General features: G+C 42.8%; 1 protein-coding gene across 1 annotated transcript; it reads left to right on the forward strand.

Annotated features, from left to right (window-relative positions):
- Positions 1-2,159: 2,159 nt before the first annotated feature.
- LOC117047356 (mast cell carboxypeptidase A-like) lies at positions 2,160-16,500 on the forward strand. Its single transcript, XM_033150409.1, has 11 exons — positions 2,160-2,233; positions 2,921-2,996; positions 3,869-3,993; positions 5,717-5,819; positions 6,500-6,601; positions 7,421-7,522; positions 8,472-8,582; positions 9,749-9,839; positions 11,067-11,269; positions 13,218-13,302; positions 14,673-16,500. Exons 1-11 carry the CDS (start codon positions 2,160-2,162, stop codon positions 14,858-14,860), a joined length of 1,260 nt encoding a protein of 419 aa, XP_033006300.1. The 3' UTR covers positions 14,861-16,500.
- The last annotated feature ends 1,941 nt before the right edge of the window (positions 16,501-18,441 follow it).

The following is an 18,441-nucleotide window of genomic DNA, read 5'->3' on the forward strand; positions in this document are numbered from 1 at the left end:
TTTAGCTAATAGTTCCTGAAAACAAGTCGGTAAGCAAGTACGTACCGCGATCCCCTAGCCTAACATAGCTACTCACCAGCAACAAAAGCCCACATAGTAGATGAACCAGGCACTGCAACAAATTCAGATGCCTTCCCATATCTTCTCAGGCAACACTATCACAGGACCCTTAATATTAATATTAAGTTTTCCTTCCACTTTGATGCCAATGGCTAGCAATACCCTTCTCTATTCCACTTAAGGACAAACAGGCTAGTCTCTAAGCAAAATAATGGGCTTACAATTGTCAGGATGCTTGTGTTATCATCAACACTGCTTTGTGAATGGTTACTATTAGTATTGCATTTGTTGCTCTCTGTACTTTTTGCAATGCATGTCCCTCTGACCTTACTGCTTACCATCAGCATCAGCCCATTGTGTGGCAAGGTCCCAAACCCTCCGGGATGTTGGAATAAAGACACATGAAACAGTATTTTGGGTTATTGGGTGGGAAAGGCCACAACTTTATTGGTAACAGAATGTGAGTGGTATTGGCTTAGGCTATATCTGACTCCTGCCCGTCTTCAGGAAGACTTGGAAGGGTTAACCACCAGTAGGGGGAGCCCTGTTGATGCACATCAACTAGGAACTCCCCCAGGGTCACCGCTAGGGGTCGTGCCATGGCCCTAGCCCCCCGTCTGGGGCTTTGGACAGAGACCACACCCCTCGGATTCCTTTAACGGAATACCCTTGAATTAGGAGGGGTAGGTGATGGCCACTACCTCCCCTCCCCTTCAGCCAAATACTCCAATGCCTAAAGGGGGCGAGTCCTCAGCCGCAGGCAGTTTAAATGGCCCACACCACACCCCCGGACCGTCCAGATTATTCGGCCAGGGATGACGCAGCTGAGGACCCCCCAATGGCACAGGGGCTATCCTGCCCCGTGCGCATGGGTAGGGCTTCTCCCAGCCTGCAATGTCATTTCCCCAGGAACGGGAAATGGCTTTCTCCCACCCCAAACCAACCATGCTCAACAGAAACTCAGGCAACACTTGATGCATCTGATGAAGTGGGCTCTACTCTATGAAGGTTTGTGGCATGATCAGTTAATACTGTTAAACAGGGATGTGAAGGGAATTCAATTCAGTTCACATTAAAAGGTGAGCCTGCCTCATTCACACTTCCCAAAATGAGATGTGAATTGAAACATAGCCATCCTTTTCAAATCCACACACCTCCAAGTTTCGCAATACAACCCTCCACCCAAGTAATGTGTACAAACGTGCCTATATCAGGGCAAAGTGTATTTAATGCATACATTTGTGAAAATAACATAGAAAAATACATTACCTTAAGAGAAATTTCTTTAAAAACAAATGTGTGTATAAGGCAAAATTGCATACAAAAGTGTACGGGGGGGGGGGTATTTCATCCCCTGCTAAATTTGCCCATTTGCCCCCTGACAAAGAAATGACCAGTCCATAATTTTAATGGTAGGTTTATTGTAGCTATGAGAGACAGAATAACAACAGGAAAAACCCCAGAAACCCAGAAGACAAAAGTCAGAGATTGATGTGCATTATAACGAGTGAAAGAAGTATTTGATCCCCTATCAACCAGCCAGATGTCAGGCTACCTGGTATCTTCACTGTATGTAACGAGCTGAGATTAGAAGCACCTGCTGTAAGGGAGAGGTATTCATTTAAGTTTTGCTCAGACCTGACCCACTGAAGTGAATGAACATGACAAAGTTAAGGCCATTAATTTCAACAGGTCTGCCCTGAGCAAAGCTTGGTTTAAAACCACCCCTTAGACCAGGGCTTCCCAAACTACCTGCAATTTCAGCTCATTACAGTACCTGTACAAAAGACACCTGTCAATCGATCCAGCCAACTCTCCAACCACTAATTTTGAGCAAACATGTACAGACTTGTGTGCACTGAAGAACCCTAGGGCGCTGTTAATTTCACGACACATTACTAAACACACACACACACAATCTTATCTTCATCTCTCAGATGTCAAAATCTGAGTTTCCTTGTAAGACAAAACTATGCTGTTTTTTTAAAAAAAATATGAATAAGCTTTTAAAAAATAACCCAATCACAGCATCAGAGGAAGTCACCTGCTTTATATATGTATAACATGCAGGAATGAGAGATTGTGGCCAAAGCAGAATCATGAGGTTCATCCTTCTATTCTTAGGTCTCCTCGTGGCACCTCGGGCTGTTGTTCTCATTCGTCGCTTTGACAGGTAGAAGTTTCTCATTGTGGTAACTCTCCAAAAGGAAAAGTTGCCATAAGTTGGTTTCTTTGCTTAGTTGACTTAAGGGGGGGCGAGATCCACCAGGATGAATAGCTTAGGATGCAGCAGATCCCCCACCTCAGCTGGCTAATTCCTGGCTCAGTCAGCATGAAGTTCCAACACCAGCTCAGCCAAATATATGCCAACATAATTTGCTCATTCTGGCTCAACCAGTGGTCAGCTGGGGCAGTTGTAAGTTCCCAGAAAGGGGCATGGAAGGGCCAGGGTGGTGGGGACTTAGGCTGGATCCTGTTCACCTCAGTCACATGACAACCCAGCATGGAACACTATTTTAGGGCTTGTTTTCTCTCTACCAGGCTTAGGCAGAGCAGAAAGAGCAGGACTTCTGAGGGGGGCTTGGACCTGGTATAACTTTATTCCGGTTTAATTTAATTTAACTTCCATGCTTTAAGGCAGCTTATTGTGAATTGGCTTGCTCCCTTACTGGTTGCAGCAATTGGAGAGCACACAATCCAGCACATTGTTTTTAAGTCCAGTTGAAATGAATGTGTGCTGTGCAGCCACACACGAAATAGTCTCTAGCCTCAAAGAACCAAATATGGGGGGGGGGAGGCAGGATGTGGCTTAGTTTAATGGCGATTTTTCCACTAGAAATATGTTTCATTCTTATTGAAGTGAGAAAGTATTTCGGGTGAAACTTCAGAATGAAAACCAAGTGGATTTTCTAAAGGACCTGGCCTCCACAGTTCAGGTGAGATTCTCCTTCCACATGTTTTTCATTTTTATATTTTTCTCCACAGGTTTTAGCAATGGGTTTTCATCTCACATATTCTTTGTCAATGCAAGATCAGGGAACAAATTAAGAGACAATGCCCCATAGCTTACAAAATCTCCTTTGCTTAAGCAAAATACTCAACATTCACCCATTTTGAGTGTGAAATTCTGAAACATGAATTTCTATCTCAGAATTCAAAAACACGAGTGCATTAGTCTCAATGGCAGCTCTTTATTGTTTTCATATTGGTAGGTATCAAATAAGAAGCATCATAGCCATACAGTTATAAAACGCTTAATAAATAGAATTGCCTATCAGCCCTCCGATACACTCAAATGCATCAACTATTTAAAATATCAAATATTGAAAGCAAGTATCATTGGATGTCAGTTATAGGTATCAAATATTCAGGCTGACTGCCATTTGGTGAATCTTTGGCAATAACAGTTGCAGGGAAGATTTTTGAGAAGAACATATGGACTTTAAAAAAAAAAGAATATATGGAAACATTATTATATCCATGCACTAACATTTAGAATGGACAAAAAAAAATACATGAAGGAATTGCCCTTCCCATTACCTGAATCTTCCTTTTTGGTAGCCATCTGATCTTTCAATGGGATTTTTATTTTTATTTTTATTTTGCCCAAAGAACCTTGCTTCTTAATAAATGTGTTCATTTCCTACTCTTCCATGTCTATGCTGTCATAGAGACAATTAAAACATATGCGAAGGAGGGAAAAGAAGATTTTATTTCCATCCAATGTCTGGAAAAGCCTTTAGCAACCCATATACCTGAGAATGTACACTTTCTTAAAGACAAAGTTTACTGAATTTTTCCTACACAGCTTGACATTTGGCATCCTAGTTCAATCCATCACGTTGTTGCTGGAACAGATGTGGATTTCCGCGTTGGTTCAGATCAGACAAGCTTTGTCCAGACAAAGCTGGAGCAGAATGGAATACAATACGGGTATGTATATTACATAATGCTAGTTTGTGATGATTAGATTATGTCTATCATATAATGTTGCAATCAACAAGAAAGAGGTAGTCACCAAACTTGGAAATTAACCAGGTCACAATTTCATTCAATATTTACTGACACTGAGAAATTATGCTTAAATCAGAAAACATGGGGAGGAAAGCACAGAGGTCTTCTCTTTTTCCAAACTCATATTCACTGAAGGAACTGGACTGGCTGCTCAGCTGACGCTAAGCCACATGGGACGAGACCTCACCCAAGTCTTTAATTCAAATGTTACGTGAAATTCTGCATCTTACACTTTTCCATCTTCCTTTACTCTCACAATATCTGAGTTTCCACTCGTCGTGAGATTTCTGATTGCTTCTACTGATGTGACCAGGAAACCACTGACTGCTACTCATTGCTACCATCATCAACCTTGGGGCTGGGAGGATGGATAATGTAAACCACTTCCCTCTACCTCACAGCCATCCCTGTCCCACAGCTCTGACTGTTATTTGAAGGGAGCTATCTACTTATGAAATTGTAGCAACAATTTAACTAAAGATGTGAAGGTAATCAAAACAGAATTAAATTCCTTTAGAAGAGAATTCTCCAGTAAATCAAGAAAGAACAACTTTTAAATAGACAAAAAATGCCCATTGTATAATCAGATCAAAGTATTTATATATAGAAATGCATATATTACATTAAAGTCCAGCTTCCATTATTGTCTGATGCATGTTTGTCAAACTGCTGGTTGTGAGTGCTATTAAATGAAAGTCTTACTGTCTCTTTCGGGGGTCCCATTCATTATTATTATTATTATTATTATTATTATTATTATTATTATTATTATTATTTTAGTAAGATGAGCTTTTGAGTTTTATCTTCTCTGCCACCATAAGTGTACAGTTCTCATATGTAATCTTCTGGGCTTTAATCCATATCTTCCTTCCACTAATACTTTTTCAAGTGGATTGCCAGCATAGATTTATAGTATAGAGTTGAATTGTCTTTTGGGAAGTAGTATTGCAAAAACTGCAAACCTTAACGCTGGGCAAAATCTAGGGACATAGACGTTTGCCACTGATTTCATCAAAACATAGCTTATATTCATTGAGTGCCCCCCAGTGGATATTGGAAAGGTGGGAAGTCATTAAGCAATTAAACACACTTTACTTTCTCACCTCACAATGCTGAGTTGAATAAAATACCTTTAGCATAAATAGCCTACAACTGGTGCCCTTTTAAAATGTGTTTTTTTTTCCGGGGGGGAATGGGTTATTGGGTTGTAGTTTTTATTTTGATTATATATTTTGTGGTTTTATATTTTGATTTTGTTCTGCAAACCACCCTGAGACCTCCGGGTATAGGGCGGTATATAAATTCAATAAACAACAACAACATTTTAAAACCCATTACTGTCAGAAGTGGCACAGCTTCATGAGTATGTGGCAGTTTTATTTATGCATTTAGTTGGTTATTTACTGCACAATCTGTTCAGAAGTAATCCGGACTGAATTCAATGGAGTTGAATTCTTCCAAGGGAAGTAACTGTTTGCTTCTAGCTGCCTTGTTACATGCACTGACATATGTGTAAGCTTTGTTTAATTTCAGGATGTGGACAGGGGCATTAAACCAGAGGAGCCACAGAGAAGGAGAGTCCTGGGGAGGGAGGGGGTATGTGCGTGAACTAAATGTGTTGGTGTCCTTTTTCCCACCACAGAATTTTATTCCATAATCTACAAGAAGAGATTGAAAAACAATTTGATGGTGGGAGACATTTCCGTGAGAAGCACAGCTACACAAGATACAATGAATGGGAAAAGGTACCATGTTCTGAGGGGTGGCTCCTCTCCCTTAAACTACATATATAATCGGGATGATAAGTAGATCATATTTCACCTCCATGACATGTTATTCACATATGCCAGCGGCTGCAGGCCTTGGGCAGAATCCTTTAGTCATCTTCCTAAATGGGGGGTGCATGGGGCGGTGATTCCACGCCCCCAGTGCAGCGGCGATAACAGGGTTCCCGTTAAAGGGGCTTGGGGGAGGCATTGGCCATACGCCCAGAGATTGTCATTGCCCTCCTCCTCCAGCGGCAGCAAACGGGGGGTGGGCTATCTGCTTGAACACATGTTCTCCAGACTTAGCCCAATCCCCACACATGTTGGATAACCCTGAAGTTACCCAGACCCCCGGCTGGGGGGCTGGGAAGGATAAACGCCCAATGCCTGAAGCCAAGGTCTTCCTACATCTAAATCTTAGTAAAGTTGTGGCCAATTTTAATCCCACAGCACGTTGTCTTGTGTGTCATTATTCTGCTCAGGGGCTGCATGGGGTTTGGGGGACTCTGCCTGGCCACACAAAAGGTACCATGTTCTGAGGGGTGACTCCTCTCCCTTAAGCTACATATATAATCAGGACGATAAGTAGATCATATTTCACCTCCATGACATTTTAATCACACATATGCCAGTGTTTTATAACAACCGTGTTTTCTTAGATTGTTGCATGGACTGAAAGAATGGCTAAAAACTACCCCAAACTGGTCTCGCGGGTCCAGATTGGAAAGACTTATGAGGATCGTCCCATGTACCTGCTTAAGGTGAGAGTCTTGTTCTGACTCAAGTGCTAGAAAGAGTTTAGATTTACAACTAGAGTTGAGAAAGTGACTATAGGAAAATGAACATTGCCAAATTGAGGAAGCTATGGCCCAGATATCCAACCAATCTGGCTGGGTTTCCCCAGCCACTCTGGGCAGCTTCCAACAAAATATAAAAAATACAATAAAACATCAGACATTAAAAATTTCTGTAAAGTGGGCTGCCTTCAGATGTCTTCTAAAAGTCAGATAGTTATTGACTTCCTTGACAGCTGATGGGAGGGCATTCCACAGGGCGGGCACCATTACTGAGGAGGCCCTCTGCCTGGTTCCCTGTAACCTCACTTCTCACAGGGAGGGAACCGCCAGAAAGCCCTCAGAGCTGGACCTCAGTGTCCGGGCTGAACGATGGGGGTGGAGACTCTCCTTCAGCTATACTGGGCTGAGACCATTTAGGGCTTTAAAGGTCAGCACCAACACTTTGAATTGGGCTCAGAAACGTACTGGGAGCCAATGTAGGTCTTTCAGGACCGGTGTTATATTGTCTCGGTGGCCACTCCCAGTCACAAATCAAATCTAGCTGCCGCACTCTGGATTAGTTGTTAAAAGTTATTTGCACTTGCTCTGTTGGACCATGGAACAGTTTTATGATGTCCATGGGTAACCGAGTTCTGTTCCCTGTAGATCCACTTATTTTTTCCTCTCCAAACCATATTTCCCGTGGGGTGCACCCTCCCACTGAACTGAATGCTAGGACTGCGGATTTTGCACATAGTACAGATGACAAAGATGTTTCATATATTAATATTTCCTGGTTAACAGGTTGGGAAGGAGAGTGGAAAAAAGAAGGCCATCTTTATGGACTGTGGCATTCACGCACGCGAGTGGATCTCACCTGCTTTCTGCCAATGGTTTGTGAAGCAGGTTGGCTAAACAGTACTTTATTTATTTATTGCATTTATAGACTACTTTTATCTTCCATTGAGCTGAAAGTGGTGTACGTGGGTCCCCTGCTCCCCATTACATCTTCACAACAAACCTGTGAGGAAGGTTAAGCTAAGAGAAGGTGACTGGCCCAAGGTCGCCCAGTGAGTTTCATGGCTGAGCGGTGCTGTAGATACAATGCTTCCAGCAGCCAAACAAAAACGCCCTGTTTTGCTGGCTACCAGCTGTCTGGCCAGAGGTTGAGTATCCATCACAGCAGAACTCTGCACCCATTGGTGGCACTTCTCAAGCAAAGTTACAAGTGGGTAGCCGTGTTGGTCTGCCATAGTCGAAACAAAATAGAAAATTCTTTCCAGTAGCACCTTAGAGACCAACTGAGTTTGTTCTTGGTATGAGCTTTCGTGTGCATGCACACTTCTTCACATACTGTATCTGAAGAAGTGTGCATGCACACGAAAGCTCATACCAAGAACAAACTCAGTTGGTCTCTAAGGTGCTACTGGAAAGAATTTTCTCAAACAAAGGTAAGAGAGAGGGGTCTGTACTACACCCTAACCCACATCTCCAGTCATCAAAAGCAGGAATTTAAAATTGCAGCCTCATAGTGCAATCCTATATGTCTCTAAGTAACTCCCAGTGACTTCAGTGGAGCGAACTTCATGGCATCTGAGCATAGGATTGCAGCTCTAGTGGGGAGAAGAGGTGATTTAGTTTTTAAGTAGTTCTGTTGTTTATTTTATTTTATTTTATTTTATTTTATTTTATTTTACCCTTAAGCTCTGAAATCCTAAAGGTGAAGAATCACTTTAAAAATCTGCTTTAAAAATAAAAAAATAAAATTCTGAAGGATTCTAACCTTCTCAGATTGTTGACAACTGAATAGTGCATTTGTATAATTGCACATAATGTTGGGCTTTTTTTCTTGCAGGCGGTCAGAACCTATGAAACGGACAAGGTCATGTTCAAGCTCTTGAACGATTTGAACTTCTACATCCTTCCCGTATTCAACATTGACGGCTACGTCTGGACATGGACTGAAGTAATGGCTGCATTTCCCCCCCCCCCCCTCTTTAGTAGTTTGCTGAATTGAATGTTATTATTTCTACCCATTATTACTGCATTAATAAATTTGTAAATAAATTATTTATTAAGGTGACACCGAAAAGGAGGGGAGGGGGCTAGCCCATAAGGTGGAACATAATATTTTATGTAATGGCTACAATCCCATAGCAACTCACCTAGACACAAGTCCCATTGAGCTCAATGGGACTTGCCTTGAATTAATGTATAGGACTGTGTTGTAGGTTATTCATGGGGAGTCCAAACACGAGTGTTCATGCCTCCAATGCCTATGCTGTCAAAGGAGCTATGTTATCATATATTGAAAGTGTTGGTGAACAGCCTTCAATATTTGTCCTATTTTGTTGTATCCCCTTGATGCCCTCAATCACAGCTCCTGTCCACACCCCTGAATGCCTATGGCAGGTGCCTTCCCTTCACCCACAGTCTGTGCTTTCTTTACCTTTGGAAATCAGCTGTGTTGCAACAATTGTGAGGAAGGAGAGGGAAGGAAAAGATATTGAGATTGCTAAGCAAGCGGTTGGTCCATGAGCCTACTGACTCCTTGGACTTACTAAGGCAGCTGCCATGGCTGGAATCAAGAAGTTAAAGGTTCGCTCATTCTCAGTTAGCGCTGACTCCTTGCATGAACTAGCTAATTGTGACGTGAGCCTTGGCAGCCTAGAGATTCCTTTGTCATCCTTTGTAACATTATATTATTGTCACTTGGGGACCTCACAGTGAAAGGCAGGTAAAAAATATGATAGATAGATACTGTACATACATACATTTGTAAATTTTAACAAGCAGTAGAATTGTTCCTCTCCTGTCCTCTTTTTCACATTTGAGTGTAATGTGTTAGCAGTGTATATACACATTTCACCAATAGATGTAGGTCCAAAAGGTCAGTAATCATTACCTGGCAAAATCAAGGGATAAAACGAAATGTGATCAGTCCACTGCGCATGCAGATCACCTGTATGTTATGTCTATAACATGTTATAACATAAGGTAGGACCACGAGCTGGCCATGAGGAAGAAAGTGAGGCCCAAAGGCAGGGTATATGGGCCCAATCCTTCTGATGCACTATACAAAAAAAAAATGTTCCCCAAAGGAACAAGAATCTCCATCATTTTGTCTCACAGAATCGCATGTGGAGAAAGAATCGTGTGAATACCTCTAACAGTGATTGTCCTGGTGTTGACTTGAACAGGAATTTCAAAGCTGAATGGGGCAGTAAGTATAATATGCCAAGGAGCGACAGAAACTGAAACTCAACATTTCTCTAACTGCTAATTTCCACATTCTATTTGAACTTTCCCACAATGTAAAAGTCACTTCCAGAAATATGGTGGAATGTAGCACAAGTTTAGCAATCATTTCTGTCATGAGTGTAGCCAAGCAAGGGTGGGAGGGGGCAGATTCCAATTAAATTTCTGATTGAAACTGCAGAGTGGAAGGAAAGGAGGACCTTTTTCTGCCTCTGCCACTCTCTGAAGACTAGAGAAGATAGCCTCCTAATAATATTAGGGGGGCAGGCAGGGAAAGTCAGGCTTTGTTTTCTGCAGTCTTCAGATGAGGACTAGACCATGTAAAAAAAATGAATATAATATTTTAGCTGCAGTTCATTCATTTTCACCTTTGTATTCTATTTATTTAAAAAGTGTGCCTAGACACAATGGCAGAGGAATCCTCTCCGGCACCTGGGGCGGAGCGCTGAGGGGCGGGGCAAACCGCCTGCTGACGCACATGTGATGTCCGTACGGACTGCGCATGTGTGGCATACCGTACAGAGTGTGCATGCGCAGCAGCCCGTACAGTCGCCGTGTGAGTGGTAGCCCGTACAGACGCCCATATGGACTGTGCGCGAGAGTGGCAGCCCATACGGGCTGAGTGCGCCCTCGGCTGCTATACAGCTGGGGGAAGGCAGGGGCCATCTTGTCACACGCACACCCAGAGTGGCACCCGGGGTGGACCACCCTCTCCGCCCCCCACGTCGTACGCCCCTGACTAGACATTCTGTTGTTACACCCATAACCTAGGTTTAATGTGCCATTTAGCTCCTAGCTTTCATATCTCAGTTTCTAACACTAGTTGGGAGTTGACATACGCCAATATCTGGAGGACCAAAGTTTCCCCATACCAATAGAAAGCTCTTTCTTCAAATGATTATCCTTATGTCATCAAAGGAACATCATCAGCACACAAGAAGGATGTGCTGGCTAGGGCAAATGAGAGCTGTAGTCCCAAACATCTAGAGGGCACCATCTCGGTGAAGGCTGTGGATGGAGGGAATTACCAGACTGCACTGACTTCAAAGCAATCATGACACAAAAAGCAAATTGTGAGATCCCTTCCTGATTTGGAAAGAAATGCAATCTTCTTCAGTATTCTTCGAGCAAGTAAGCAGTCTATAAATGGCACCAATATATAAATACTTCATCTGAAAACTTTTTCTTGCAGCCATAGGTATATCGCATAAACCTTGTTCTCAGATTTACTGCGGTACCTCGGCAGAATCTGAGCCAGAAACCAAAGCAGTTACAAGCTTCATCCGAGACCACCTTTCCTCCATCAAAGGATACATAAGCTTCCATTCCTATTCTCAGATACTGATGTTTCCATATGCCTATAAGGACAAACCAGCACCCAATAATGATAAACTGGTATGTAGAAAAACATTATGGTCGTCTTCTTATCATTCACAAAGCCATTGGGTGTAAACAAATACGTTGAGGCATTGCTAAGCAGAGGCAGTGAGATATGACCCAAAGTGTATCAGAAGAGTATTCAAAGGTAGCTAGCATCAGCTCTGGGGAGTTGGGTGCAAATATCTGAGTGTTTTAGTATAAACTCAGTCTTTTCCAATAATTCAGTGCAAGGTTTGATCCAAGAAACAGACAACCTCAACTGTCTAGATCAGGGGTTGTCAACCTGTCCCCTACCACCCACTAGTGGACGTTTCAGGATTCTAGGTGGGCGGTTCTACGACACAAGCTGAATCCTCCTTCCATTGAGCACTGGTGGGAGGAAATTTTACCTTCAAGAAAGATGCATTAGTGGGCGTTAAGTATAAAAAGGTTGACTACCCCGGTCGAGATCTTAGCTATGGTCCCCATTACATTCAACTGCAGCAGAGGTCAGCTTGATCCAGTTTATTGCTTCCCCCCGCCCCAAGGGTGCATATGAAACCATATTGATGAGAACAATGGAAAAGGTACCATAGACAGAGACGTCCCCCCGTCCCCCCCCCATGTTCTAAACAACTTAGTAATTTCTAGTAGTTGTTTTGTTTCCTAAAGAGAATTGGACATCTGCCAGCATCTCACAGGAAATGAGTCTGTGCAGGAAAACCAGCATTCCTAATTTCATAGACGCTTGTGATAGAAATGTAGATACACCAATGCTGCCCTCTTGTGTCTTATAACAGAGAAACCTAAATTTGTGCTCATGTCCTCACTATTAATTGCTGTTTTCATTTCTTTCTTTTTTTAAAAAAAACCTGCTTTACTTTAAACCATAAAATCTGATATTTGAAAGGTCTCTTTCCAGTTCCATGTTTTGAAAAGCCCTCATCAATTTTCCTTTATTTATCTATCTATGGGATGCCTTCAGTAGACACACGCATACCTACCTGCTCTTCTCATTTCCACCATAGCTAAAGCTGTCCATTTGCTTGACATTTCTACAGGCCTGCTTGGAGAGGTTGCACTCCTGCTTGCAAGCTTCCCACAGGCATCCAGGTGGTCACTGCGAAAACAGGTTGCGGGTCTAAATGGACCTTTGGACTGATTCAGCAGGGGTCTCCTCATGTTAACTTAATATGGAGGTTTCTGCCCCTTTTCCCTACTAAAAGAGGACAGATAAACAGAAAGAGATAACAAAGAGAAGATGAAGCAGTACCAAGAGACTCACTTCAACTTCCCGGCAAAGTGCATACTGATACAACTTTAACTTTTAAAGTTGTCTGTACTTTGGCAGTCATCTCGCATCTTACATTTAAATTGGGATACTTTCCTTGTAGTGACAATTTTGTGTGGTTCTCCTGTCTAGTAGAACCAGATGCGAACATTAGGAATGTGTGGGTGAGAAGCTATGAAAAGCACAGATTGAGAAATGGCTTCCTTATATAACTGGAGGCAGGCAGGCAGCCCAACGATGATCAGAACCACACACTGCAAAGTAGTACCAAACAGAATGCCAGGAATAACCGTCTTGTACAACTCTGGTCCTCAATACGAGATGACTTTACGTGTTGCAGTAAATGGAAGGTGTCAGGCTGGAGGAGACTGGGGAGAGGCATACACAGTTGTTTACCTGTAAATATTCAGAAATGTCCTATTAGCCAGTGCCCGCGAGAAGGGGAGCAACTGAATATAAACAAGTCTCAAAAGCACAAAACAAAGCAAGCTGTTCTCATTCAGAGGAATAAAGCCTAAACTCCTTGTGAAAGTAGCAAACCTCAGTCTGTCCATCTTTCTATAATGACCGGAATCCTAATCAGCTGCCTTGGGTCTAGGCTCATGTGCAACACCTCCTTGTTTACTACTCTAGGCTATCCCAATAATTTTTCAATGAAGAATCTAATTTCCCCCCCCCCTCTTTTAAATACAGAACAAGGTAGCTAAGGAAGCAGTAGATGCTTTATCTAGTCTCTATGGTACAAACTATACCTATGGACCAACTGCCTCTACAATTTGTAAGTATTTGCTTCTATTTTCTATGGATGTGTACACACAACAATAACTTTTGCAAACTAAATTAATTAAAGCAAATATTTTGAAACAAAAACAAAAAACAACAATGTAGCGTATGGTTCGGTTTTGCCTGACCACTATGTAGCCTTCCTATGCTACTCAGCTTCACAAAGGGTCATCTCAACAGATGGGGGACAGCATGCTGATAATCTGCCTTCTAGCCCAGCCTATCAGACCCTATTGGGTCATTGGATAGAGCATTGTTGCACTGACATCACTGCAGTTTATCTGAATGGTGGGGGGGTAGGAATGAGGGAGATATTCACTTCTGTGTGCATTTAAAGATGAACCTACTTATTTTTAAAACAACACGTGAAATGAAACACAGCCCCCCCTTCAAAATTCACATTTCTCTGAATTTTGCAATGTGGTTCTCAACCCAACTAATGTGTAGGAAACCATGGATAGTGGGGAATTTGTACATTAATTGTATATAGATACAGTCATACCCCAGGTTACACACACCCTGGGTTGCAGACATTCAAGTTAAGAACACCCGCAACCCAGAAGCATTTCCAGAGTGCGCACAATCCCCGGATGCGCAGAACGCTTCTGCACACTTCGCGCATGCGCAGAAGCGCTCAAATCGCGCTACTTCTGGGTTTTTTCTTTGGGGGGGGGCATTCGTGTTAAGAACACCCATGTTACGTAGCGCGATCCAAAGCATACAAAATTATATTTTTTAGGAGAAATGCACACTAAAATACTGGCTAAGTAAGTAATAATTTATTACGGCCAAAGACCAGCTTGCATAACACAATAGTGACAGCATTCATAAAGATAAAATATACAATTAGAATAGATTGCAGCAATAGCTCATGAGTTAAAATTGAAATATATACATACAGCCAGACGACTGAGATTTGGGCTACCATAAAAATTGGCTACCCAAAAAGGGACTTCAGCTTTTCCCTAGTAAGCTATTTTATTCTAGAGGATGATCTGTGCCTACAAATCTGGGCACAGAATCTGGCTACCAGCCAGGTTGTCTTGTGATCTTTGGCAAATTTTCGTGAGCATTTTATTTTAAAAATACAGAAATTTGGGGGACTGAATAAGAAGCTGAAAGTCTATTCCTCAGGGCAGGGCAGCTGCAAGGTCAGGGCTGCCCAGGGTCCCTGCATTCTGCCTGCAAAGCCCTGGTCTCTCCCTATCCAGGTAATCTGCAGCAATGCTGGTTTCAAGAGGGCTCTCTGCATCTCTGCCTCACTACATGGTCTGCTATTGCTGTCAGAAGAAGCCTTCCTATTTTATTGCATCCTTCATGCCAGGGTTGTCTTTAATACTGCCTTCTGGTCTCCCTGTTTTTCAGATCCTTGTTCAGGTTCCTCTTCTGACTGGGCTTACGATGAGGGTATTAAGAATGCATTCACTTTTGAGCTTCGTGACCGTGGGCAACATGGCTTTATCCTCCCTGAATCGCAGATAAGACCAACCTGTAAGGAGACGATGCTGGCAGTCAAACACATCGCCAATTATATTCTCACCTCTGCTCCATGAAGCTGTCTTCATGTTTACTTATGAATGGAATTGGCTCCTCCTTGCCTATCAGTCCCCTCCCCTTTTCTCCCTCTTAGAAATAGTCCCTACAGATTCTTCTCTATTGCTTATTATTCTGTGAATGCTTTTGTAAAGATACACCATCTTCTCTTGCCTTTCTATGCCACCAATACTTCATCAGGCTTGTGGTCTCTCCTCTTTATTGCAGAGTGTCAATTGGGTTGGAGGCAGACCTAGTCATGGTTAGTGGAAAGCCACTGAAATCAAAGAAGCTTAAATCAGTAGGACTCCTCTAAGTTTGAATCCAACCCAATCGTTCCATTTCAGTCATTTGAATCAGATATTTTAGGGATGGGTTCTACTGGAATATTATTATTATTTTATGCAAGCATCAATCAGACATCTGCTGAGTATCTCCTGAAACCAGGTTGATTTGCATGATCCGTTTGGGATAGTGACAGCTCCCCACCATGCCCACTGAGCACTTTTTAGGATCCCTTATGCATTATTTGTATGCATACGTAATGTCATTAATGTAAAACAGAAATAAGGAGCCATTTTTGAAACAAGAAATGCATTCTAGGCTCAGAGGGATCACAATTCAGTTACCAATGTAGGGCATACAACTGTGCTGTGTAAAAAGCTCCTGAGACCATTCTCACACAATTTAGACTACAGCTGGGTTTTGCATTTGCCATCATCAACATCTGAATATAGAACCTGCATTGTTGGCTGCAATGTACCGGCTTCCCTCTGCTTTCTGTCTCTGCTGCATTTCAGGGTTTGGCTATAATATGGTTAGCCTAGCCTTTCAATTCACAGCCTCGTAGCTGTCCCTGCAAAATAAAACAGCAGAACTTTGACTCTGGGAGCTCTGGGTGCCTGTCCTCCAATTTCACTTCCCATGCCCTTTTTTTACTTCATTCCTGGGTATTCATCTGGTGTGAGGGAGAGAACCACAATGGAGCTATTTCTGTGTCGTGTTATTTCATGTGGCTGCAATGGATGTGGGTGAATATCACAACTGTGTAAACAGAACTGATCAGATCTTTCCCACCTTCCTTCCCACCAGTGTGGGGAAGACCAAAGCGATTGGCCTCACCGATTTGATATGATATGAAGCTGCATGGGATCACATTGTGAGGATATGGCCCAAACGCAGCTTGGTGTATGTCCGTTTGGCCTTGTGATCCTGCCCTAGAAGTCTCTGAGGTGCTCTAAGATCAGCTTTTAGTATTCAGGCCCATTTAATTCGCTGCTGCCAACTGAGTTTCAGAAGCATTGTAAGAAAGTAGATCTACAACTTGAAGGATACTGCAGCATCAACTGAACTGTAACATGGTTTATGTCAATATAAATTTATCAGTCGAGTAAAACAATGAATTAGATCCATATTGGTGGAAGTAGGGGGGGGTGCTCTCTACCGTACTGAAGACATTTGCAATCCTATTTTAACCCACTTCAAATAGTTAGCAGGAAAAAAATAATTGGACACATATTGTATTTTTCTTTTCCTGGTTATGGTTATGCCTTTCCCATCTATCTCTCAGAACATCACATAAATAGATAGTTTTTGAAAGGAACTCTGCTATTTTATATTGCTTACTAACCAGCATATTTCTTAATAAAACCTTTGCATCATTCCAAATGTTTATTCTGAAATGTTTTGAACAGAATGCACCTAAATCAAACTGGTATGTTTTGCTCATCCTTAATATTAATTAGCAGCTATAACTGCTTCAGAAAGACATCTGAAAGCTATTGTATGGACTGGGACAAAATTATTGCTACCTGTATAGTCAAGCATGAACTTGGTTCAAATTGAAGCTCAGTTATGAACTTACTATATGACTATATTACTATCTCTTGAACTTCATCCCCTCCCCATCAGTTAAATGGGGGAAATAAATAGTGCCCTACTATAACAGAATTATTGTGAAGAGATTGCAATGGAGTACATTAAATTCACACAAAGCAGTAGCAAATAAAAAACACTTATCATTGAGAGGGAATGTTGGCAGGTTCTGCTTGTCATCTCACAGCGATTTACTGATGATATAATCTGCTTCTCAAATCCTCCCTTCAGCACATTATATGTTTTCCAGCACATCTGGTTACACTACATAGGGAAGGGCAGTAGACCTCATGTTTTGCATGGAAAATGTAGGTCAGGGGTAGGCAACCTAAGGCCCATGGGCCAGATGTGGCCCAATCGCCTTCTCAATCCAGCCCACGGACAGTCTGGGAATCAGTGTGTTTTTACATGAGTAGAATGTGTCCTTTTATTTAAAATGCAGCTCTGGGTTATTTGTGGGGCATAGGAATTCGTTCATTTCCCCCCACCCCCCACCCCCCCAAAAAATATAGTCCAGCCCACCACATGGTCTGAGGGACAGTGGACCGGTCCACGGCTGAAAAAGGTTGCTGACCCCTGTCCTAGGTTCACTCCCAGGGATCTCCAGATTGGGTTAAGAAAGAATCATATCTGAAATCCTGGAGATCTACTCCCAGGGCCGACCAATACTTTTTGGCACCTGAGGTGATCCACAAAATGGTGCTCCCTCAACCAGGGAAGAAGGCACAATGGGGGGGGGGATAAAGATCTACACTGGGAACAAGGGTGGAGTGGAGATCAACATCCAGAACAAGGGGAGGGGGAATCAAAACAACCTTACCAGACCGCTGAAGTGGGAATCAAAGGCCACCATGGTGGGCAGATCCCAGGTGACTCCAGAAGGCAGCCCCTGCCATTTCCTCCCTGGGGGTGGGAGGAAACCAGCAGCAACCTCCTCTTCCCTGAGAGGCCACTGTAGAGGTGGCATTGGAGAGGGCTGCCAAGGAGATGGCAGATCTCAAGGAGTGTGCCACAACCATCACTGTTACTATAGCGGCGGCAGCTGGCAATGCAATCATTGGAGGCCAGATCTGCTGCCCCTCTGGATCCTGCTGGCTGAGGCGGTTGCCTCATCTTGCCTCATGGGTGGGTTGGCCCTGTCACTACCAGTCACAGTCAGTCTAATGGCCTAAATAGACCAATGGTCTAACCCAGTGTTAGCCAATTTCTATGAGGACTGATTCTGCGCTGGGACATGCCACAGCTGGAGTAAAGTCTGTTTCTGTCACAAGCACCAAAGGTGAAAGAACCAGAAGCAGATGGTCAAGGGTAGGTAAGAATCAGAAGAGCAAAGTACAAAAAGATAGTCAAAGTTGGGCTGGTAATCAGCAGCAGAGCAAGGCAACTCTTAGCACACACAAAAATTGCTTGGACTAATAAACTAGTTTGTCCTTGAGGATTTTATAGGGCTTAGGGTGTGCTGATTGGCTTGTACAGTCAAATTACAGTGTGAAAACAAAGGCTAAAAAGTGCAGCCTTGATCTCTAAGACCTAGTCTGTCTGACCTTCAGAAGGATACCAGAATGCTGGCAGTATGGAACATAAGGCTCCAGAGAGTTGCTGCTGGGTACCTGGAGGTTCAAAACACAGCCTGGGGTGTTATAGCTTCTGGTGACGTATGGCTTTTATACTGAACCAGCAGTGAAGGGAGCTGTTGCATGGGTGTGTCCCAAGCCATGATTTTGGT

This window comes from Lacerta agilis, chromosome 5, assembly GCF_009819535.1.
Source record: "Lacerta agilis isolate rLacAgi1 chromosome 5, rLacAgi1.pri, whole genome shotgun sequence".
In the NCBI taxonomy this organism is placed as follows: domain Eukaryota; kingdom Metazoa; phylum Chordata; class Lepidosauria; order Squamata; family Lacertidae; genus Lacerta; species Lacerta agilis.

What these genes read in the sequence shown, in the direction of transcription:
- LOC117047356 (XM_033150409.1), top strand. Translation starts at nt 2,160, where the DNA reads ATGAGGTTCATCCTTCTATTCTTAGGTCTCCTCGTGGCACCTCGGGCT. An exon ending in GATACAATGAATGGGAAAAG is followed by an intron (nt 5,820 to 6,499) that starts GTACCATGTTCT and finishes GTGTTTTCTTAG; the next exon opens with ATTGTTGCATGGACTGAAAG. An exon ending in ACCAACTGCCTCTACAATTT is followed by an intron (nt 13,303 to 14,672) that starts GTAAGTATTTGC and finishes CCTGTTTTTCAG; the next exon opens with ATCCTTGTTCAGGTTCCTCT.